Source organism: Castor canadensis, chromosome 17, assembly GCF_047511655.1.
Source record: "Castor canadensis chromosome 17, mCasCan1.hap1v2, whole genome shotgun sequence".
Taxonomy (NCBI): domain Eukaryota; kingdom Metazoa; phylum Chordata; class Mammalia; order Rodentia; family Castoridae; genus Castor; species Castor canadensis.
The window spans coordinates 12077917-12101183 of NC_133402.1; the positions used below are offsets into that span (position 1 = coordinate 12077917).

The 23267-nt window shown below is 43.1% G+C and overlaps 1 protein-coding gene across 2 annotated transcripts; it reads left to right on the forward strand.

The window, feature by feature from the left end:
• The first annotated feature begins 686 nt into the window (after nucleotides 1-686).
• Nucleotides 687-15350, forward strand: Mpv17l (MPV17 mitochondrial inner membrane protein like). 2 transcript variants are annotated; one of them, XM_020151875.2, is made up of 4 exons: nucleotides 708-1050; nucleotides 4012-4082; nucleotides 11622-11651; nucleotides 11908-15350. In XM_020151875.2, exons 1-4 carry the CDS (start codon nucleotides 741-743, stop codon nucleotides 12085-12087), a joined length of 591 nt encoding a protein of 196 aa, XP_020007464.2. In that variant the 5' UTR covers nucleotides 708-740; the 3' UTR covers nucleotides 12088-15350. The 2 variants fall into 2 exon arrangements, with proteins under 2 accessions (XP_073915412.1, XP_020007464.2); XM_074059311.1 differs by lacking the exon at nucleotides 4012-4082 and having other exon boundaries at nucleotides 687-1050.
• The last annotated feature ends 7917 nt before the right edge of the window (nucleotides 15351-23267 follow it).

Here is a 23267-nt window from a genome sequence, read left to right on the forward strand (position 1 = left end):
TCAGAGATCCCGCCTGCTTTCCAAGTGCCCTCTGACCTCTCCTTCTGGGACTTGACAGTGCCCAGGAGCTGAGCACATGGTTTGGGAGGCAGTGGTCATTGAGCCATAAGCTGAAGGAGAGAAGGCCGTAGGCACATTGATTCTCATCTGATTCATGGCAGTCCTCAACTTTTGACTTTTGACATTCTCCAATGAAGTATTACAATCAGACAGTGTATGTTGAAATTGTGGCTTTTTTTTTTTTTTCCCGGTACTGAGGTTTGAACTCGGGGGCTAGGCGGGCGCTCTGCCACTCTGCCAGTCTGAAAGCATGACTTCTTTACGTGCAAACATTTAAAATACATGTCAAAGGGGGATGAATTTGATCAAAGTAAATTCTATGCGCATATGGAAATATCACAATGAAACCCCTTTGTCCAATTAACATATCCTAGCTACGAAACGTTTCCAAAAAAAAAAAAAGAACCGCCACTCGCCACTTCTTGTTCAGGAATCGCCCAGTTCTTAACGAGGCTGGATCGCCCCTACTCTGTACCCGCACCCTACAAATGCTCTGCCCCCACGACGGCGAGCGGCCACGGGATTGGACGAGCGGGCTGGGTGTGCGCGGGACGTCCAATCGCTCGCGAGCGTGGAGGAGGCAGCTGCAGCTGCAGCTGGAGGCGGCGGCGGCCCGATCGCTGCAGGACCCGGCTGGGCGGTGCGGACGCCTCGTGGCGCGGGCGCCCCGTGGCGTGGGCATGGCGGGCTGGTGGCGGGCGCTTCCACGCGCGGCCCGGCGCTACCCGTGGCCCACCAACGTGCTGCTGTACGCCGGGCTCTTCTCGGCCGGCGATGCGCTGCAGCAGCAGCTGCGGAGCGGCCCGGCCGACTGGCGCCAGACGCGGCGCGTGGCCACCCTGGCCGTGATCTTCCACGGCAACTTCAACTACGTGTGGCTGCGCCTGCTGGAGCGCGCGCTGCCGGTACGCGCACCGCGCACCGTCCTGGCCAAGGTGCTGTGCGACCAGACGGTCGGAGGGCCCATCGTGCTCTCAGCCTTCTATGCTGGTGAGGGGCCTGGGCGGGGTTCTGGGGTCCGGAGTCCCAGGATTGGGGGACTGGAGGCCCGCGGCGGGCGGGAGGCTTAAGGGGCTGGAGAGCTCGGGGCGGGGGGCAGAGGCAGGAGCCAGAAGCTCTGGGGGTCTGGGGACTAAGGCTGGGCCCTGGGGCTGGGATGTCTGGGAACTGGAGATGGAGGTTTCTGAAAGGGAGAACTGGCGGGCACTGGCTGGGGAGCATCGAGGTCCAGTGGGCTAGGGGGCCAGGGGGCTGGGGTAGGAACTGGGAGGCTGGAGTTGAGCAGAGTCCAAGGCTGTGGCCTAGGTAGGGCTGGGGCTCCATTTCTCCTCTGAAGAGGGAACACGGGAATATTCAGGAGACCCCAATTTGACTCACAAGTAGCGACAATCCCTGGGAGCTGAGCTGCTCCTGTTAAAATCCACATTGGAGCCCCCAGCTCCAGTACAGCAACAGAATGTGAGGGGACCGGTGACCCCGGGATCACGCCCAGGGTCCTCACCCTGCTTTGGTAACCAGATTTTTCCGTGGTAGGCTCTGAGAATATGAGAGAACTGTCCACCTGTGAAGGAGCCCTCTCCTGTTTGGGGCTGGAAGACCTGATTTTGGGGACCTCTTTCTGCCTGATTACTAAGATCAACCGAAGGCGCTCATGGCTTCCAACCTCTCTTCCATTTCCATAGACTCCAAGGGAGTAGTCACTGGGAGGGATATGCTCACTCCCTCAGAAAATCTTCTCCGGGGTTCTGGGCCTGACCTTGGCATTGGGGATGACATATTGCCCCCAGAGTAGGAGGGGTTCTCTCTCAGGGGCTGTTGGTGCCCTCTAAAACTGGTGGAGGGCGGGCAAGCCTCCATCTTGAAGACTCTTACCCTGTCCCCTGGGTCTTATTTTAGGGAGGCCTTTCACAGTAGACGCCGCAGGAAACACCAAAGACCTGGGCATCTGTTGCCATCTCAGCTAATGGCACTGCAGATGGGTCAGTGGTGACTACACCTGAGAGCAGGGCCTTCTGGTTTATCCATATATCTGCACCTGGGTGCAGGGTGTGACTTCCCGACAAGCTTTGCAAACAGGCTCCTGCTTTGGATACTGGTGAAGGGGTTGGGAGCCAGGGGTTGAGAGACTCTGGGGCCCAGATTCCTGTTTAATCTTCAAACAGGCAGTGAGGCAGGTGCTGTCATTATTCCCACAGAATGAGGAAACTGAGTCTCCAAGGGAGTATGGGATTAACCCAAACAGCATAATCCATGCTCTCAGCATATTCTTAATCTTTTTGTTTTGTTTTTTGAACTCAGGGCACAAAGCATTGGCTGTACTGACTGAGACATAATCTCCAGTCCATTTTGCCCTGGTTATTTTGGAGATGGGGGTCTTGAGAACTATTTTCCCAGGCTGGCCTCGAATCCCGATCCTCCCAATCTCAGCCTCCCAAGCAGCTAGGATTACAGGCATGAGCCACGGAAGCTGGCTGTTGTTCTTGATCTTGATGCCCCTGTAGTGAGTGTTGTCAGTCTAAGGCCAGAAAATGCTGAGTCCTAGGACTTGGGGGACACCTGTGACTTAGGCATGAGGCCCCATACAGACTCCTGCCCAAATTACTGTTTTGTTTTGCTTTTCAGATTTTGGGTTCATTTTCCCTGGCTTCATATTACAATGAAGGGGAAGAGTGGGAGGGAGTGGGCTGGATGTTTGCTTAAGCATTCCTTAGAAATTGTTGATCCATTGTGGTAGGCCCCCCTTGACAGTCAGACTAGGAGGGGATTAAGAGGTTGGACACCTGGGTGAGTGCCTCTGCTGTTAACCTCCCTAAGCTCCTTCCCCTTTTAACTCTCCTGACCCCAATGAAATAGTACCTAGAAAGTGCCTAGCATTTAATTTTGGGTAGCAGAGCACAGTATTACCAATGTTTTGCTGGATTTTCTTCGGAGTCTTGTTCTAAGAATTTTCTGCAGTCAACTAATAACACTCATAGTTCCCCTCTCCCAATAAGAGGAGGGGAAGAATTTTTAAAGCACTGTCATTTTATACCATTCCTAAAATTGGAAAGTTTTGTTCTTGATTCCTGACTTTCTTTTTTTCTGTTTCTTTTTTTGCTGGTACTGGAGTTTGAATTCAGGCTCTCTTGCTTGCTAGGCAGGCACTCTTACTGCTTGAGCCAGTCCACCATCACTTTTTTGTGAAGGATTTTTCTGCGTTAGGATCTCACAGACTATTTCGGTGGGGCTGGCTTTGAACTGAGATCCTCCTGATCTCTGCCTCCAGAGTAGCTAGGATTACAAGCATGAGCCACTGGTGTGAGCCGAGTCTTTTCAGAGACACCCAAGACCAACGTTTGTAAAGTGTCTTTAGGAAGTCTAAATTGGTACTCTTGATTTGAATAGTACTGGTGGGAAATTTATAGTTGCCAGAATATCCACTGTTCTCTACCCTTTTCTAAAGGAGTGAGACTAGGGTGGGAGTATAGTTCAGTGGTAGGGCCGAGCTTGGCATGAGGGAGCCCTTGGTTTAATCCCCAGTGCATGCACGCACATACACACACACAGAAAGAAAAAAGACTAAGATTAAATTTAAGCATTTCACAAAAAGTTGGGAAAGTAGTGAAAACTCACCAATAGGCTGACTATCTTAATACTATTGTAGTACATTTTGTGAATTCTTACAGATTATTAAAAAGGAATCATACTCTTCTGACTTTTAAAATGTTTCTTCTGCTATGACTTTTATAACCTGCTACTCTTACTTCACATTTGCCTTCTTTTAAAATGTATCTAGTTTTGGAATGGACGTTATGTTCTCTTTTCACCGTGGGTTCGCAAGGGGCATATCGCTGAGTGACAGTGGTTGGATCCTTTGCACTTGGAATGGGAAAATTGGACATAAACTGTTACGCAGTAGTCTTCCCACTGAGAGTCGTTTGAAATTCTTTTGATGTGTGCTTTTGCAAATAGGTATGAGCATTCTCGAGGGAAAGGATGACATATTTTTGGACCTAAAACTGAAATTCTGGAATACATATAAGGTAAGATGGCCTTTTGAAAGTGAAATCAATATTTTTTTGTGTTTTTTCTTTTCTCTCTTTTTTTTTTTTTTTTGTTACTGGGGTTTGAACTCAGGGCCTCATGCTTGCTAGGCAGGCGCTCTATTGCTTAAGCCACACCTCCAGCCCTTTTTTTGTGATGGGATTTTTCTAGTTAGGGTCTCACAAACTGTTTCCCTGGGGCTGTTTTTGAACCATGAGCCTTCTGATGTCTGCCTCCTGAGTAGCTAGGGTTACAGAAGTGAGCCAATGGCACCCAGCCTTTTTTGTGTATTTTTAACATTAAGTACTTTTGAGTATAACTATTCTTAAATTATGGTTTCAGGCCCAAGAGTTCAACCTTTTTTTTTGTTTGTTTGTTTGTTTTTGGTGGGACTAAGGTTTGAACTCAGGGCTTCACCCTTGCTAGGCAGGTGCTCTACTACTTGAGTCACGTCTCTAGCCGGAGTCCAACATTTTGACAAAAGGATCTTGATTTGTTTTTGTTTTTTTGCTTTGTTTTATTTTGAGATGGGGTCTCATGTTGGAGGTATAACTCAAGTGTTAGGTGCCTGCTTTGCAAGCGTGAAGCCCTGAGTTCAAACTCCATTCCCACCAAAAAAAAAAAAAAAAGTCTGCTGAGATGGGGGCCTCCCTATGTTGACCGTGCTGCCTTTGAATGCCTGGGCTGAGTGATCCTACAGACTTGGCCTCCCAAGAAGCTGGGACTACAGGCCTGTACCACTGTACTTGATTGAATTTGTTTCCATAGATAAATGGGAGGAGGCTTTAGGGGTGTCTTTACTTCTTGTGGATAGGAAAGAAATAATGTCTCTGCATTTAAGCCACTGCTTGCAATGATTTTGACTAGTAAATTTATTCTTGGGGTTGAAGTGTAGTTCAAGTTGGTAGAGCACCTGCCTAGCAAACAGGAGGCCCTGAGTTCAATCCCCAATACTGCCAGAAAAGAAAAAGTTATATTTACTCTTATTAGTGATCATAATTTATTTTGTAAGTTTCAGGACCTATTTGCAAAACAAGAATTGTAGAGTTTGAGTGGCTTAATGAAGTCATTCCCTCTTCAGAGCCAGCATTTCCATGTGTGCATTCTGCTGAGTCCTGCATAAAGAACCTTCTTAATATCACAAAGGTGTTTACAGAGAAGGATAATGTTCCCCAGGGTTGTTCCTAGGTTTGAAGAAAGTCACCTGCTCTACTGTTTGTTCAGTACTGATGTATAGAATCCAGTCCAACAAATACTTCATTTATTTAATGAAGATTTATTGTACAGTATCCTTAAGGCCTGGCAAAATCTGGGATATTTTCTATCCAGGGGTAGTTTGATTCTATGAATACTAGTCAGATAGATTTTCAGGATTCCAGAATACATGCAGATGGGCCTAGTGTTTTGCATGGACTTAATTCCCTATCAAAAGCAAAGCCACTGGCCAGGAATGTAGCCCAGTGGGACTGTCACTGTATGGGATTTGAACTCAGGACCTTGTCTCGCCAGGAAGGCCCTCTGTTACTAGAGCCATGCCCTCAGCCCTGCTGTTTGTACTCTGAACAAGGTGTGCTTAGTGTGTGTAAAACTCTGGGTTCAATTCTAGTACCTACAAAGAAAAAAAAAAAAAGCAGTGCTAAGCCACCCTGAGTGATCACTATACTGTTTCTAGTATTTTTAGCTGAACAGTACTGAAGCCCAGAACTAGCATCACCCATTTGATGGTTAGCAGTTCCCTCTGAACCCCTGTACTTAGGGTCAGTGCTTACGATGAAAGTGTTCAGAATTTTTGAACTCAGGGCCTTCACCTTGACCCACTCCGCCAGCACCGTCCCCCTTCTTTTTTTTTTTTTTTTTTTTTTGTGATGGATATTTTCAAGATAGTCTCACAAACTATTTGCCTAGGCTGGCTTCAAACCACGATCCTCCTGAGTAGCTAGGATTACAGGTGTGAGCCGATTGTGCCTGGCTTTTTTTTTTTTTTCATTTTTATCAGTGTACATTATTATTATTATTATTATTATTATTATTATTATTATTATTGTGGTGCCAAGGATTTGAACTCAGTGCTTCATGCTTGCTGGGCAGGTGCTTGACCACTTGAGCCAGTCTGCCAGCCCTATTTTGGGATGGGTTTTTTCTAAGTAGAGTCTCAAACTATTTGTACCAGTTGGCTTCAAACCTTGATCCTCCTGATCTCTGTCTCCAGAGAAGCTAGGATTACAGGTGTGAACTACTGGTCCCCAACTATCTTATATTAATTGTCCAGGGGGATCCATTGTGACATTTCTGGATAGCTTTACATTGAGCATTGCTTAAGTATACCCTTCCCCCCACTCTCCTTCACCCCACTCCCTGCTCCACCTAAGACAATTGCAAAAGGTTTCAATGTTCTACATCATACCTGTGTACAAAGCACATTGGTCATATTCACCCTCCCTCCTCTTCTTCACTCCCCCTCCCCCTCCCACAAGTACCCCCCAGTACCTACTTTACCATCCTGCCTTTCATTTTTAATTCCAAAGTCCGTGTTCAGAGGGGTTTCTTGATGTATCCCAGCTGTGAATATACCTTACTTTGGTCAATTCAAGTCCCTCTATTATTCTCTCTTTCCCTTCCCTCCCCCCATTATTCAACAGCTCTCAGTACCTACCGTTATGTCCTCTATGTGCACAGATGTTATGTTTTACGATATGGTTCATGCTCTCTCGTTCTATTTTCCTTTCCTTCCTCTCCCGAGTTCCACTTGGAACTCCACTATTTCTTATGTGTTCAGAACTCTTGTCACTTCTCCTGGGGTAGAAACTGTGCACTCAGAGTGACACCCAAATGTGATTTTCTACTGCTTTATTTTGAAAGAAGGAACAAAGTTCCTGTTACATTGCAGAGCCTCTGGAGATACATACATCTATCATTTTAAAAAAGAGCAAGAAGTAGAATTGGGCAAGAAGGGCTTTTTCATCAGGAGTGTGCAGGTGTTGGGAGTTTCATTTGGTGCAGGAACTTGGGGACCTTTGCGTACCTTTTTATTTTTCTGCTATGCTGGGGATTGAACCTAGGGCCTCATGTATGCTAGGCAGGTGCTGTCTCACTGACCTACACTCCTAACCCTAACTTTTAAAAATCAGTGGTCACAATGAATTAGTCTCATATATACTTATGAGATGAAAGAAGGACCTTGGGGGAGAAATGACCCAAGCCTTGTATGCACATATGAATAATAAAATTAAAAAAAAAAAAAAAAAAAGAAGGACCTAGCAGTCTGAACCCCAGCTCTATTTGGGGACTTTTTCTGAAGATTCCCCATAATAAACTGTCGGCCATACAGTTTATGGAAGATACAAAACCAAAGCCATATAAAACACAGATTCTATACTTAAGGAGATTCCGTTCTAGTAGGCTAGATAGATGAATGGACAACTCATTAGCTAGAATGCTATGAAAATTGCTCTAGGGCCCCAGTGCACATGCTCACTTAGCTTGGAGGTGTGGGGGTGAGGTTCAAGGGAGACTTCTTGGGGCAGATGATACCTGAGCTGGATCTTTTCTGTTTGTTTTTTGGTGACACTGAGGTTTGAACTTGGGGACTTATGCTTGCTAGGCTGGCACTGTACCACTTGAATAACACCTCCAGACCTCTGAACTGAGCTTTAAAGAATAGTTGGAGAGGAACACATCTATAATCCCAGCCACTTGGGAGGAAAGATAGGAGGACCGTGATCCAAGGTCATATGGGCAAAAGTGCAAGCCCCTCAAAAACAAACTATAAAAGTAAAAGGACTGGGGGTGTGGCCCAAGTGGTAGAGTTCTTGTCTAGCAGATATGAGACCCTGATTCAATCCCCAGTACCAACAGAAAAAAAAAAAAAAGGCTGGAGTTAGTCAAATATTTTCAGGCAGAAAATCCCAGGGGCAGAAGGAGCTGGATAGAGTCAATAATGCACACATAAAACGCTGCCTGTGGGCACTGAGCAGCTGGGAAGAACTGGGAATGTGCTTGGATCTTAGGTGGTGTTGGACTCTATGCCAAGGATTTTGAACTTCACCTTTAGGTAAGAGTGGCGAGGGAAAGTAGTCAGCAGTTACTGTAACCAAGTTCACCTAAGAAAAAAGGAGGCAATGGGCACAGGAATGACTTGAGAAGTATTTAGGCGGTAGAATTGGTACCATGATGATCGATTGGAAAATGGGGGTGTAGGACCCAGGACACAGGATAGCCTACAGATTTCTTGCTTGAGCAACTGTAGAGTGGTATGAGATAGAACATAGAGGAAAGGGAGCCACTTAGGCAAAACCAGAACCAAAAACAAGATGAGTTCAGTTTGGGAAATGTTGCATTTCAGATACCTTAGATTATTCTCAGGGAGATTTCAAGGTCACAGGGGACAGTTCAGAGCCAGAGGTATTAGAATGGGAGAAATGGGTTCAAACTGGGCTCTCCATTCAAGCTTGATCAGTGAAACTAAGAACACAAATGTTTGGAGTCAGAAGAAAACAAGCCTTCAAAAGAATCTGCCACTATCTTGTCACTCAAGTAGTATCTGAGAGTACTGATTGGTTGTTGTACAGGAACCAAACCTTTGCCCTGTTCTTTCTTTTGGTGGGAAGGATGGGCCTGGTTTATTTGTTGTTTCCATGTGAGTGGCACTTAAGGGTTTTTTTGTGTTTGGTTTTTGTTATTTTCTGCACAGATGGCATGCAATTTCTGTCTCACCAGCTGCAATATGGAGGCTCAAATGTATTATCTCCTAGAAATGTATCTGATATTGTTCTCTTTTATAGTTTAAAAAATATTTGGATGACCCAAACATTGTATGCACATATGAATAAAATAAAAATTAAAAGAAATAAAGGACCTTGAAGTAACCATGAAAAAAATTTGGAAATATTTTAAATTTAGCAAAAGTAATAAGAATAGTCTAAAGAACATTCATATACCCTTTATGCAAATTCACCCACTGTTAACATTTTGCCCCATTTGCTTTATTATTTGCTTGCTGCATACCTCTGTCCATTTGTTCATCCATGCATCCATGCATTCATTCACCCATCCATTCATTTGTTCATCCATGCATCCATCCTTCCATTCATCCATCCATCCACCCACCCCTTCATCCATGCATGCATGCATCCATTCATCCATCTATGTGCTTCTGAATCATTTGAGAGTAAGCTCTGCACATAATTGTCTGCACATAATAGAATACTTAAATATTTTTCTAAAAATAAGAATGTTGTGTTATATAACCACAGTTCCATTGGTTATATAGCTATCAATTTCAACAATGACAACACTTCACTGTACCATCCATATCCCATTTTTCCAACTGACCACGTAATGGCCCTTCTGTCATTCCTTTTCCCTCTAACTAAGATCCAGTCTAAAGCTGGTGCTCATACCATCTTAGCTACTTGAGAAGCTGAGATTGGGAGAATTAAGGTTCAATACCAGCCTGGACAAATAGTTTGTGAGACTTCACCCCCCCATCTCCAAAATAACCAGAGCAAAATGGACTGGAGGTGTGGCTCAAACGTTAGGGCACCTGCTTTGTAAGCGCCAAGTCCTAGTTCAAAGCCCAGTCTCACCAAAAAAAAAAAAAAATCCAATGTTATTTCTCTTTAGTCCCCATTAATCAGGAACACTTCCTCAGCCCTTTTTAAAAATTTATTATGACACTGACATTTTTGAAGAATAAGTGCTGCCCCCCCCTTTTTTAAAAAAAGAACATTTTTATTTTGAGAGGTTTGTGTGTTTCCTCCTGATTAGATTCAGGTTATACATTCCTGTCTGGAACAACATTCCATGGGGGGTCGTGTGTCCTCCACTCATTACATCAGAGGTCATACATACGATGCCCATTTGTCACTGGTCAGAAATACTCATTTTGGTCACCTAGTCAAGTTGTCTGATCTTTCCATATATAGTTCCCTTTTTTCCCTCCTTGAAATTAATCTGTAATCTGTAGGAGGGCGCTTTAAGACCATTCAAGTAAATATCCTCTTCCCCATCTGTGTGTGCGTGTGCATGTGTGTGCGTGTGCATGTGTGTGCATGTGTGATGCTGGGCCCACAGGGCCTTGCTCGTGCTAGCCGAGTGCTCTACTATACTGAGCTACCTCCCCAGCCTCCACGTCCGTTTCTGATTCTGCCTGAACCACTCTGGGTTACTGAGGTGGTTGCCATGGGGTGAGCTCCCACCTCCAGCGCTGGTTCCCACTTACCAAGTGGCAGCCTGCATCCCGCTGTGAGCAAGAGCCAGCTCTTCCCTCCCAGGTATTTGTCTTTGTTCCCAGCGTGGACTTCGAGACTCCCATTTTTCGGTGTTTATGATCCCTTACATGTTTAATTATTTTGGGTGCTCAAGTGTCACAGATTAGGCCCTTCAAGCTGGTTTCCATGTCCTTGCAACATCCCCCATCTTTTCTTTCAAAACCACCTCCTTACTTTGTGGTATAACAAGGTGTTCCAGGCTCATCTCATACCTGGCACCTTGTTCTTGCCCTGGCTGGCCTTGGATTCAGCCATTTCTTTGAGGGGTCCCGATCCCTGCTTGTGGGGAAGGGCTAAGACACCACAAGCCGAGCTCTGGGTGATACCCCATTCTGATAAACAAAACGGTGACCAAGGAAATAGAGTCGTGTTTAGATGGGCTTAGTCTTCTGATTATTTTTTGCTAAAGTATTAAATTCCTAAATGAACATATACTTGTGTAAATATAAAATATGTACTAATATGTAATATTTATTTTTAAATGTAGAAATATAATTATACCAATAAAATAATTATAAAATTTTATTGAAATTTTATTTTAGAAACTTCAGAAAATTAAAAACTTAGTAAAAAGAAAATAAGTGTACAACACCACTTTTAAGGGCTGTTTATTTTTGGAGATATAATTTACATACCTATACCTCTGTCTTCTTGAAAAATCCATAATGGTGACTTTTTTTTTTTAATGTCAGGGATAAAGTCCATGAAGCTGACGTAATTCATAAAAATGTCAGCTGAACTTGTTCTATAGCAAGACATAGTTTGAATATGTTATTCGCAAACCATTCCATAAGGAATGGTTTGGTAGATTGTTTGTTTATTTGTTTTTTGGTGATACTGGGGATTGAACTCAGGGCCTCAAACCTGCTAGGCATGTGCTCTCCTACTTGAGTCACATCTGTAAGCCCTCAGCAGATAGGTTTAAGAACTCACTGATGATCCTGTATTTGTAAGCAAGTATGTGTGCTTGTGCCCACTGGGAAATGAGAATGTAGCAATTCCTGTGGTTATTTCAAAGAACCACTTTCTTCCAGAATTGCTACTAATGCTAGTTGACTTGGTTCCACATTTAGGACTAACAAAAATGTCTGAACCCTTTCCCACGACTTTCCACCCCCCTCTACACTAGAGGACTACTTAAGTAGTCCTAATTTAATCGGCTTAGTCTGAAATTTTATAGCACCTGGCAGCTTATCTTTTATACAATGGTCTGTGTGCTTGTTTTGTGTGATTAAAATGCATGCTAATAAGGTTTTTCTTTCATTCCAGAGTGGTCTGATGTATTGGCCTTTCGTACAGGTAAGTTTCAAACCCCTTAGAGTCTGGGTCTGGGGATATGGCTTAGTGGTAGAGCCACCTGCCCAGCAGGTGTGAGGCCCTGGGTTCCATCTCAGCACCACAAAAACAAAAACACACCTCAGCAACCATCCAACCAACCAGTCAGCCAGTCAACCAACCAGTTAACCAGGCAACCTGTCAACCAACCAACTAGTCATAATGCCAGCTCATGGCTTTTACTTCTGTGGAGCCCTAACAGATGCTCTCTGTGTTCCAGCTCACCAACTTCAGCCTTGTCCCTATCCACTGGCGGACAGCTTACACTGGACTCTGTGGTTTCCTCTGGGCCACCTTCCTCTGCTTTTCCCAACAGAGTGGTGACGGCACGTTGACGTCAGTGTTCACCTTTCTTCGGACAAAGGAGGCCAAGGCAGTTGAAAGGCCTCCAGAGAAGTGAGAGGTCAAGGACTCCCGCATGTGACTAGCTTTGTTACTCTCATGCACTGGTTTGGCAGCAGAGAAAGGACTTGATATACCAGTTATTCATCCACTTTGAAGAATTATCATTCCATAGACACTTGTTTTTTGATCATCAATGATAATTTTAAATTTTACCTAAAACCTTCCCCCATTCTAGTCTGAAAGACTTCTCTAATATTTGGTTCAAAATCAACAACAGTGTCAAAGTGGCATTTTAGAGTTATATGGTTTTTTGTTTTTTTTTTTTTTAGCATTACTAATACTTGTATTTGAATATTTTGTGTGTGTATGTGGAACTGGGGTTTGAACTCAGGGCTTTGGGCTTGCAAAGTAGGGGCTCTACTGCTTGAGCCACACCTCCAGTCCATTTTGCTCTGGTTATTTTGGAAATGGGGTCTCCCAAACTGTTTTCCCTGGCTGGCTTCAAACCGAAATCTCCCCAGTCTCAGCCTCCCATGTAGCTAGGATTACAGGCGTGAGCCACCAGCGCCTGGCTCTATTTGAGTATTTTAGGGCCAGTTGAATTCAGGAACCCTGGTTTTGATTTTTAACATCTGTATTCTAAAATCTCAGGTTATTTGCTGTACACTTTTGAATCAGATTGCCTTTTACACCAAAAATAGTCCTTACAGTAAATTTCTATTTGCATGGAGTTCAATTGAGGAGAAGGCTTGAATAATCAGATTTTTTTCCACAAAATATTCTATAATGTGTTATTATGCCGATACTAAAATTCCGTAAGTACATTCTTATCAAAAAAGGAATAGTGTATGATTGATGTGTTTTTTATAAAATATTTTATTCATGTCTTTTGCTTTGATATAGTAATTTTCTTTTTTTCTAAGCATGGTAATTTTTAATTAATGTTTTCTAGTTTTGAGCATTCGTATTTGACTATGGAACCCCATTTCCTAGACATATGAAATTAAACACTTGGCTTCCAAATGAACTACAATGAATGAAAGTTCTAAAAAAAAATAAATTTTCTTCTGTAAGAAAGAACTGTCGAACCAATGAAGTGGCTCAAGTAGTAGAGCTCCTGCCTAGCAAGTGTGAGGGCCTGAGTTCAAACGTCAGTGCCACGAAAAAAAAACAAAAAAAAAACTCTTACTATACAGTACCCAGGGAAAATAGTTACCCCAGATTTCATAGTGATGCTATATTTTCTTCCTTCCTTCCTGTTTTTTTTTTTCATTTTTTTTATTTTTTGGTGGTGCTGGGGATTGACCAAAGTCTTTACCATTGAACTACGGACATATTTTTATATCTCCAACCCACTGATATTTTAAAAATTCAATACTTTAAAGTATATCTTTGGGGCTGGCAGAGTGGCTCAAGCAGTCAGAGTGCCTGCCTAGCAAGTGTGAGGCCCTGAGTTCAAATCTGAGTGCTGCCAAAAATAAATAAAATCTTTACACTGGAAGGTAGATATGAAAAACTTGACGTAGTCTTTCAGATTTAGTCAGTTTGTCTCACCTCAACACCGCAGGTTTAAAAGTTATGTGATTAGCCAGTGTTGTGGCATGTATCTATAGTCCCAGCTACTCAGGAGCAGAAGGCTGACGCAGGGGATCACTTGAGTCTACAGTTTGAGATCAGGCTTGGCAAAATAGCAAGACCTGTCTCTAAACACACAAACAAATACTATGTAAATATCTCAAGAAGTTTTAGTCAGTTTCACACAAGGATTAATTACTCTACAGTTCTGTTGCTGTCAGGGGCATAGTTCACAAATTTCCAGGTGTGAAGCACTGAACTCTTAATTTATCTTGAGAATGTATATTCAGGATCTATTTAAGAATATATAATAGGTGAGTGGAGTGGCTCAAGTGGTGAGAGCACCTGTCTAGCAAGTGTGAAGCCCTGAGTTCAAACCCCAATGCTGAAAAAAAAAAAAAAAAAAGAATATATACTTAAATTTTTGAGCATGTAATTTATATGGTTTGTAATATGTTCTTATAAGTCATAAGCATGTAACTTCTTAGTATATAATTTATTTGAATATAGCAGATATTAATATATTTTCCATTGAGACAATAGTGAGGACATTTCTTGATGGTTGAATTTTAAAACAATTTGTTTATTTGCATTAGTTTGAAAATAGTTAATACAATACAGAAAAGCTGTTTCATAAGACATCAGATAAATTTTATCATCAAAGAAGTATAGCTAGGACTGGAGGCTTGGCTGGAGTGGTAGAGTGCATACCTAGCAGGTGCAAGACCTGACTCCATGCCTCAGTACTGCAAAAACAACAAAAAGCAGATCCAGGGGAGTTGTACTAAGTACTACCAGGCAAAGTTTTTGTTCTCTTTTCACTTGCATTCTCAGAGACATGCCCTTCAATAACTGAAAAATGACTTCTCCATTTCAGCGGGGAGCTTTCCTTCTATAGAAATGGTTGTGACCGAGATGAGAAGAGGTTTGGGGAGAGTGCAAAGAGACAGCAAGAGCATTTAAGGTCTGTGGGTGCAGCTCAGTGGCAAGGGCTTGCCTGGGGTTGAAAAATGTACACGCTTCTGCCCAGCTTACTTGAAATTAAAAATCGTGCAGAATTTGCACCTTATCATTTCCATTTGTAGAAAAATTAGGAAACATTCTCTTATTTGCGTCTAGTTGGTGTGATAAGAGAATAAGGTAGTTTGAGAGTTGGTGTATTTTTAAATTTTTTTAAGAATCAAGTTTGAGAGCATTTTCGTAATTCTACATTTTTTTCTCACCATCTGTGTAGTAGAGTGACTTAATGGATAAAGTAATTGCTGATCTGTCTGCAATACAGTAAGTGAAATTTGGAGTTAGGGATTCATACAGATGAAGAATGCTTTGGGGAAATTTAATTACTGCCTGATTTGTGTTGGTGGTTGTTGGGCCAGAATAAGAAACTAATGAACGAAGTTATGCAGATTCTAAAAGTTATGGTTCCAAGAGGAAAGCATTGTGTTCTAACGCTACATTAATAATTGTAATTTTTGTTTTTAATGATTCGAGGGCATTTTTGTTTTATTTCCTTCATATTAAAACCTATAGATAAGGGCTGGTGGAGTGGCTCAAGTGGTAGAGCGCCTGCCTAGTGACCATGAGGCTCTGAGTTCAAACCCCAGTAATCACAGAAAAATAAATAAATAAAAATAAAACCCACAGATAAAATTAACTCTGGCATTTTGGGCTGTATGTAAATAGAGCCTTCACCTCATCTCTGTTGGCTACAGTTTCTAATAGATAGCTAATATATCTCACAGATACAGTTTCTAACTTGTACATCATTGCTGTGTACTTTATTTGATTACTGTCTTACTTCCAAAGACCATCGTCAGGATTCATTAGTAACTATCAAAAGCTTTTCTTTGCTATATGGGCAACTTGCTTTTGGTTTTTATGTGCATTTCTATAGCGTTTGCCAAAACAAATTATGTCAAGAAGACACTTAACAGTGTGTCCTGGAGGCAGCTTTCATTTGAAATTAAGTTCATCTTCTGAGAGTATTAAAAAGTTAATGGATTTCTGTGCCTGAAGATTTTGACCTCACATTGGCTGCATTTAATCCAGTTTTACTCATAAGTCTTAGAGTCTAAATGAACTAAATTGCTGAAAATATGACTAAAAATGCTAAAAGCTTTTTTTTTTTTAATACTGTCAGCAGCTCAAACATGGAAAGGGAAAACTGGAGATAAAGATAAAGGACACATGAAGAAGAGCTGTGTGTGGTGGTGCACGCCTATAATCCCAGCTACTCGGGAGTCAGGGATAGGAGGAATGTTGTTCACAGCCAGCCCAGGCAAAAACTGAGTGAGACCCATCTCAACAAGTGGAGTGGAGCGTGATGGTGCGTGCCTGTGGTCCCAGCTAGTCCACTGGTGCAGGGAGAAGGACTGTAGTCTAAGGCTGGCCCAGGCAAAAAAGCAGGAAAACTGACTGGGTGGGTGTCATCCTAGCTATTCAGGAAGCTGAGATTGGATGGATCATGGTTCCAAGCCAAATGGGCCAAAGTTCACAACACCCCATCTCAACAGAAAAGGCAGAGAGTGGGAGCATGTACCTGTTATCCCACTCACCCAGGAAGCATAAACAGGAGAGTCACAGTTCAGGACAGCCAGGCAAAAATTGAGACCTTATCCCAAAATAACCAGGGCAGAAAGGGCTGGAGGCCTGGCAGTGGAGCACCTGCCTGGCAAGTGCGAGGCCCTGAGTTCAAACCCCAGTACCACCAAAACCAAAACGGACAAACAAAAACCTCACGTACATGAAAGATGTAGCCCTAACTAGCCAAGTGAGCGGAAGAGAGCGATTAATACCTGAGCAACATTTGTGGTGTATGGCCAGTAAAGGCATGTCTTTTTCTAATTCTTTTTTGTAAGTTTTCCTTTAACTCATCTTTTGTTTATTTTGGAGGTTCTGGGGCTTGAACTCAGCCCCACACTTGCTAGGCAGGCACTCTACTGCTTGAGTCACTCTGCTAGCCCTTTTTTTATGTTGGGTATTTTTGAGATAATAGGTTCTTACAAACTATTTGCCCAGGGCTGGCTTTGAACTGCGATCCTCCCAATCTCAGCCTCCTGAGTATCTAGGACTGCAGGCGTGAGTCACTACACCAGCGCTCACTCAGCTATAGCTACATCTTTATTCATCTGTCTCTTCCTTCCTCTTTTCTGTCAACTCCCAGCAAAAACTTTCCTCTGCCCATCCACTCACTGCCTGTACCTGGACCACCCATACTGCAGGAGGCAGAAGAATGGTGATGAGGTTTGGGATCAGAATACCTAATCGACACAAAGGCCATGCTTTAGAGAAGATGGTCCCCTTTTCTCTTTCTTTCCTTTGGGTGTCCTTCCCTTCATTCTCGCTGGCTATAGTGGCATAACTTCCAAAGTAGTTCTCTCTCTCTCTCGCTCTCTTTTTTTCGGTGGTACTGAGGTTTGAACTCAGGGTTTTGCACTTGCTAGGCAGGAGCTCTAGCTTGAGCCACTCCACCAACCTCCAAGTTAGTTCTTATTCCTTTTCAATGCCACCCCAAACTGTTCATCTTGCTGGTTTCAGGTAGGTGTTAGAAAAGTAGACTTACTAAGTTACTGGGATGCAGAGGACAGCCGTTCTAGACTTTCTTTTTTTAAATTTTGAACACAAACTTATCTCTGGATGGATTTTTGGGGTAAGACTTCCAGCACACTTTGAGGTATGCTGTCACTGCCTATTGGATTAAAATCAGCCTGGCAAAGTTGTTGGAATCAATTGTAACTTTTCACAGTGTGTGGTCACTCTGCACGTGTGTATTTCCTACCAGACTGTGAGGTTCTTGAAGGAAGAATATAAACTTCTTTTCTCATTTGGGTCACAGCTGCCTGGTGCATTCTGGGCACATGACAGACCCCAGTGATGTTGTTGAATGAATTTATATAAACTGTAGATTTCTTGTCTCTGTCACCGTTTGCCTCTGGCTCTTTCTAAGTCTGAACTGATCTCTCTTTTACTTCCATCTGTCTTCAGGCAGCTGTCCTGTCTTAAGCTCTTTATAGCCCGGACTTGCACCAGGTCCAGAAAATTCTGTTGTTTTCTTGGGAGTGGCAATGCCTTGCTGGCTTTGAGTCCCTGGCCCCACTTGCATCTGGTCCTCAGAAAAGCACCTTCTCATGCCTCTCCCAGCTCTGCAAGAGCAAGCTGCTGGTCTTTAAGGCTGGGGGTGGAATCATAGTTGGGCCTGCTTTGCTAACCCTCTTTCCCATGGGGGGTTGTCTGAGAGGGGAGCTCACCAGCTCACACTGTTACAGAACTGCAGGGAACATTCCTCTCTGGGACCCATGTAATCATCATATGTAGGTGGCCACTTGTTCTTCCTCTTCTGTGTCCACTCCATAGGACAAGAAAATCAACATGATCTGAGAATGCAAATGCAGCCAAATAGTCAAATAATTTGCCAAGTACAGGAGACTGAGCACCGTTCTCCTTCTGGTTGCTATGGTTGGAAGGAGTGTGCTATGGACTCTGAGTGCTGGGGGCTGAGCCCTGGTTCCTGTGAGATGGTGGCCTTTCCGAGCTAACAGTCGAAGTGTTTGGTGGTTTTCAGCAAAGCACTCTGTCAACATGACCGATATTCTCTACTTCTGTGCCAGGGTCAAATACTCAGTGGGTTACCTGCCATGTCTGAATATTAACATTTTGGTATTCATGATGAAAAGCTCTAAATTGTTCGTTTTCTAATACTCGTGACAGTGTCCTCGTCCTTACAGTGTCGGAGTCCTCTCTGAGCCATGGGGCAGCAATGTTCTTTGTATGTGTTATAAACCAACACCGGTTACTTTATTTTTGTTTAAATTTCATGTATAATATATATGTATATATATATAAATTTTGATGTAGTATGACTGATTGTATATGAAAAAAATAAATGAATTTTAATTGAGTCCAGCAAATGATTCGGGCTGCTCTGTGTTGGTGGTATGAGTGTTCCCAGAAGTAAATAAGGGTAAATGAGATTTCTACCCTGTGATCTTTCTTAATAGTCTGTGACAAATACAAGCTATTGCTTTTTGAGATTTGCAGCTCGGGCTGGTCTCAATCCTATGCACTCAAGCAGGCCTCCTGCTTCAGTCTCCTGAGTAGTTGGGACTACATGCATGCCTTGCCACACCCAGCTTGCAAATGCAAGACTTATGTTCACTTTGGATTGAAATACAAGCTGTCCTGCGTGTTCTTTGTCACTTACTGAATTCTTCCAAATGTTGACTCATTTTCTATGTATGTGTAGTCACAGAGCTGAAAATTAGGAATCGAAAAAATTCCCCACTGACTTCTCATTTGTCATGAGTAGAAAAATAATTCAGTTTTAAGGTTCCTCTTCTTAGCACCAACAAGGCAAACTCCTGCTTCAAACTTCCAGGTACTGAAGCTGCATTTTCCATGATCCAGGGCCCATAGAGCTTCGTTTTATCCAGAGTCCATTGATTTCTTCTGTGATTTAAACTCATTCCCAAGTCCCTAAGTTAAGCACCTGGCATAACTTAATTTGTTTTGGCAGTGCTGGGAATTGATACCATGATCTCATGCATGCTAGGCAGAACTCCACCACCGAGCTATATTCCTAGCCACAATAATAAGTAAAAGGAATTCACTTTAAAATAATGATTAAAAGTATAGTGAATGCAGCCAGGTGGCTTCTGACTATAATCCCAGCTACCCAGGAGGCAGAGATCAGGAGGATCTCAGTTCGAAGCCATCCTGAGCAAATAGTTCTTGAGACCCTATCTCGAAAAACCCAACACACACACACACACAAACCCAAAAAGAACAGGGTTGGAGTAGCTCAAGTGGTAGAGCGCCTGCCTAGCAAACGTGAGGTGCTGAGTTCAAACCCCTGTACTACCAAAAATAAAAAAAAAGTGTAGTCACTACATAAACCAGTAACATTGTCATGCATTATTAAGTGTCATGTACTCCATAATTGTACTGTTACACTTTTATAGAACTGGCAACACTGTAGGTTTGTGTACACCAGCATCACCACAGACATGTAGGACCATGCTACAACGTTACAACAGTTATGACATCATAGGCGTTCCATTATAGGACCACTGTCACCAATGTGGTCCATCATTGACCTAAACATCATCACATGGCTAGTGACTGGAAGCACTCCCATGCCTGAAGGTGATATAAGATCTTTCTGAGCCTCAGGAACCTGAACTAATTGCTACCCTTAATGTTTTTTATTGCATTTTCCGTCTTTCCTTCTTTCCTTCCTTCTTTCATCAGAACTAGGATTTGAACTCAGAGCCTGTGCTTGCTAGGCAGGCATTCTACCACTTGACCCACACCACCACCTCTTTTGCTTTAGTTATTTTGGGGAGAGAGTCTCCTTTTTGCCTGGGCTGGCCTGGCTCACGATCCTCCTATTTATGCTTCCAGTGTAGCTGGGATGATAGGCACATGCCACCATACCCAGCTATTGGTTGAGATGGGATCTTGAGACATTTTTGCCTCAGCTGGCCTGGAACTGTGATCCTCCTGAGTAGCTAGGATTGCAGGCATGAACCATTGTGCCTGGCTTCCTTTTGAAATTTCTTTCTTTCTTTTGAAGGTAATGGTGTTTGAACTCAGGGCCTTGCACTTGCCAGGGAAGTGCTCTACCACTTGAGCCACACCCCCAGGTCTTTTTATTGCATCTTTATTTTACGTTCCTTTCTGTTGTTACATAGTTCTGTTGTTAGAATGGTTTATTATAATTGAACTTTTGCAATGGGAATAGTACGCAGTTGTCAGGAAATAAATTGATTTCCAAATTAGGAGTGTGGGAGGTGAGATGCCCTTCCTTGCACACAGCACTTAGCTTTTTACCTCTAACATTTGAACAGGGACAGAACAAGTGCAATAAAGTTACATGTAGAGCTCAGGTTTCAGGTTTGTAAAGTTTTCTTCCATCATTCTATCTGAAAGCATTCTGCTTAAATTAGAAAACTGAAACAAAAACCACTAAACCAAAGGGAAAATATTCCCCGTTCACTTGAGGTCTTTAGTAGCAGATCTTTAACCTAAATTAAATACTAGAATGTTCTTAGTGTATCAGTCAAGGTCCTTGCACGTTTAGGCTAGGGTTTTTTGGTTTTGTTTTGAAACAGGGTCTCACTATGCAGCCCGGACTTGCCTGGAACTCATGATCCTCAGCTCGAGCTAGTTTAAATTTTTTTTTTAATACTAAAGAAAAATGAGGAAAAAAAATCAATTTATTCCTTGGTTAAAATGCCAGAGAAAATGCTTAATAATATTCAGAGGACTTAAAAAAGGTATACAAAGTATTAAATTAACACACTGAACAGGAAGATATAAACCCACCAGGCAGAAATAATAATATGTCAAATTTCTGCAGACTGTTTTTGCTCCGTAATGACAAATAATACTAAAGTGAACCAAGATTTCTAGGCTTTTGGCCAAGAATGAATTTGCAAAAGTAAGGATTAGAGAATTTCCTGCAGGTGACGAGTGGATTTTTTGAATAGAGCTAGTGATTGCAAGTAGTTTATTTAACCCTCTGGGAGAAATTTTAAAGAGTAATACGTACTTCTTGAGTCATTCTTTAACATTTTGGAGCAATTATACTTTTACCTAAAGAAATGAAAATGTTTCACTATTTTATAAATATGTTTAAAATTAGTGCTGGTGGAGTGGTGAAACAAGGGCAATCTTTATGTGAATGTGGTGGAGTTACCTGTGGTATAGCTCAGTGGTACAGTGCGAGGCCCTGGGTTTGAACCTTAGAACACACACACACACACACCCAGGGACAAATGAACACTAAAGTCAATGACTCATTTATTACTGAACACTGTGCCTTCCCTGTGTAGACTAGCACCTACTTCTCCCATCAGAACACGTGACACTTGCTCCTGTGTCCTCTCTCCTAGCGTGCTTTGGTTTTGCCTCCTCTGATCGGTGGACCAAACTTTTCTTTGTTGTTGCTAGGTTACAGTTTCATACCCCTGGCTCAGGTGGTGTTCTGGAGTGGGCTTCACGGAGTAGGGGACCCAGAGGCTTTCCTTCCCTTGCTCTGGGGTTAGGGCAAACAGGGCTTCCACACTTGGTAACTGAGATGCTGAGCCATGTCTGGGCTCAGATGGGCGTGACTTTTTGCAAAATGAACATGCCAGCCATGAGAACCACAGTGTGTCCCCTGGATGTGCTCTGTGGCTAGCACTCCTTTAGCCAGTGACTTGGACTGTCTTTGAGCGTTGACCCAGCCCCCATGCTGGTGGTACATCCAGTGCTTGCTTTGGAGAGGCTGAGTAGCTGTTCAGTTCTGAATGAACCCCTGCCCGGCAGTAACTCCTGACCCAATCTCTCTCCTCAGTCCCTCTCCTTCCATTCTACCTCTGCCCTGTTAAGGACTCTCCCTGGGAAACGAAGAGATTCTTCACGAGATCTATTAATCTTTGCAGAAGCTTGATGCCCTGAGGCCTTGGGGACTGTAGTGACTATGTGGACCTCATCCTTCCTGTTGATGAATTTCCAAAGCCTGTTTTGAAATCCAAAAGCTAATAAATGGCTGACTTCTGGATTACCTGCACTTCATTATTATTTTTTAAACTTTCTCTTACTTTCTTGGGGCTGTCAGTGCTGGGGAAGGGTCATCTAGACAACAAAATGGTGGACAGGAGTTCAAGTCCACCTAGTGCTCATTCATTCATTCATTTGTTCATGCAGCCCCTTACTCAGCAAGCATTTATTGAGCTGAGTGCATTTTCTGTGTTTTAAAGGTGGTTTTCAAAGCCCAGCCCGGGCCCCTTTGCCATAAAGACATCCCTGCCTACGGTGGCTTATTACTCTTTCTTTCTGACTCATGGAACATTTATAGTCTATGCCATATAATTAAGCACTTAATTATGTATTATTTTATGTTGTAATGATCTTGTGTATATTATCTTTTCCCACAACTACTACTGGAGTCCTAGGTCAGAGGCCTGACTCTGGGGATGCCAAAAGACCAGATTCAGCCACCAACCACCTGGTGACAGCGGTGGTGAGGCAGGAAAAGAATTTATTTTAGTATGACCATACCAGGAAGAATGGGTTAGCATCCCAAGCTGTCTTCAAGATATTGGCAACAGCTCTAGGATTGTAGAAGGAAAGAATCAGGACAGGAGGCAAGAGGTACGCACAGTCAAGTAGGCTTGGTCAAGCTGTAATCTGTTGGTCGTCATCTCAGGTCTGGTTCTGCTGGCTTGCTTAGAGGGTTACTTCAACTCCTGTCATGAGGTAATTGCCTGCTTGGCTCACTGTTCCTGGAATCTGAGAGAAGCTGAGGAGGAGAAAGTGACTCAGAGAGAGAGAGAGAGAGAGAGAGAACAGGTTAGAGAGACAAAAATGGAGTTAGTTAGGACAAAGACTGGGTTTTCCTTCCCAACTCTAGTGATGCTCATTGAAGTTATGCAGTGGGTGTAAATGTTTCTTCTGTGTCTCTCCAGTTCAATGTCTTGACCAAAGGAATTCATAAATACTGCTTGGTGGATTTCTGTGATGAGTACTGACAGCAGTATTGGTTGTACGTGCTCAGAAACCTCCTGACATGGAGAAAAGTAGATTTCTTTGACATCGCTAGTTGGTAGAATAAGTAGTATTAGACTGTAAGCATGGGCGAAGGAAGGGCAAAGAAGGTAGAGAGTGGGATGTCCAAGT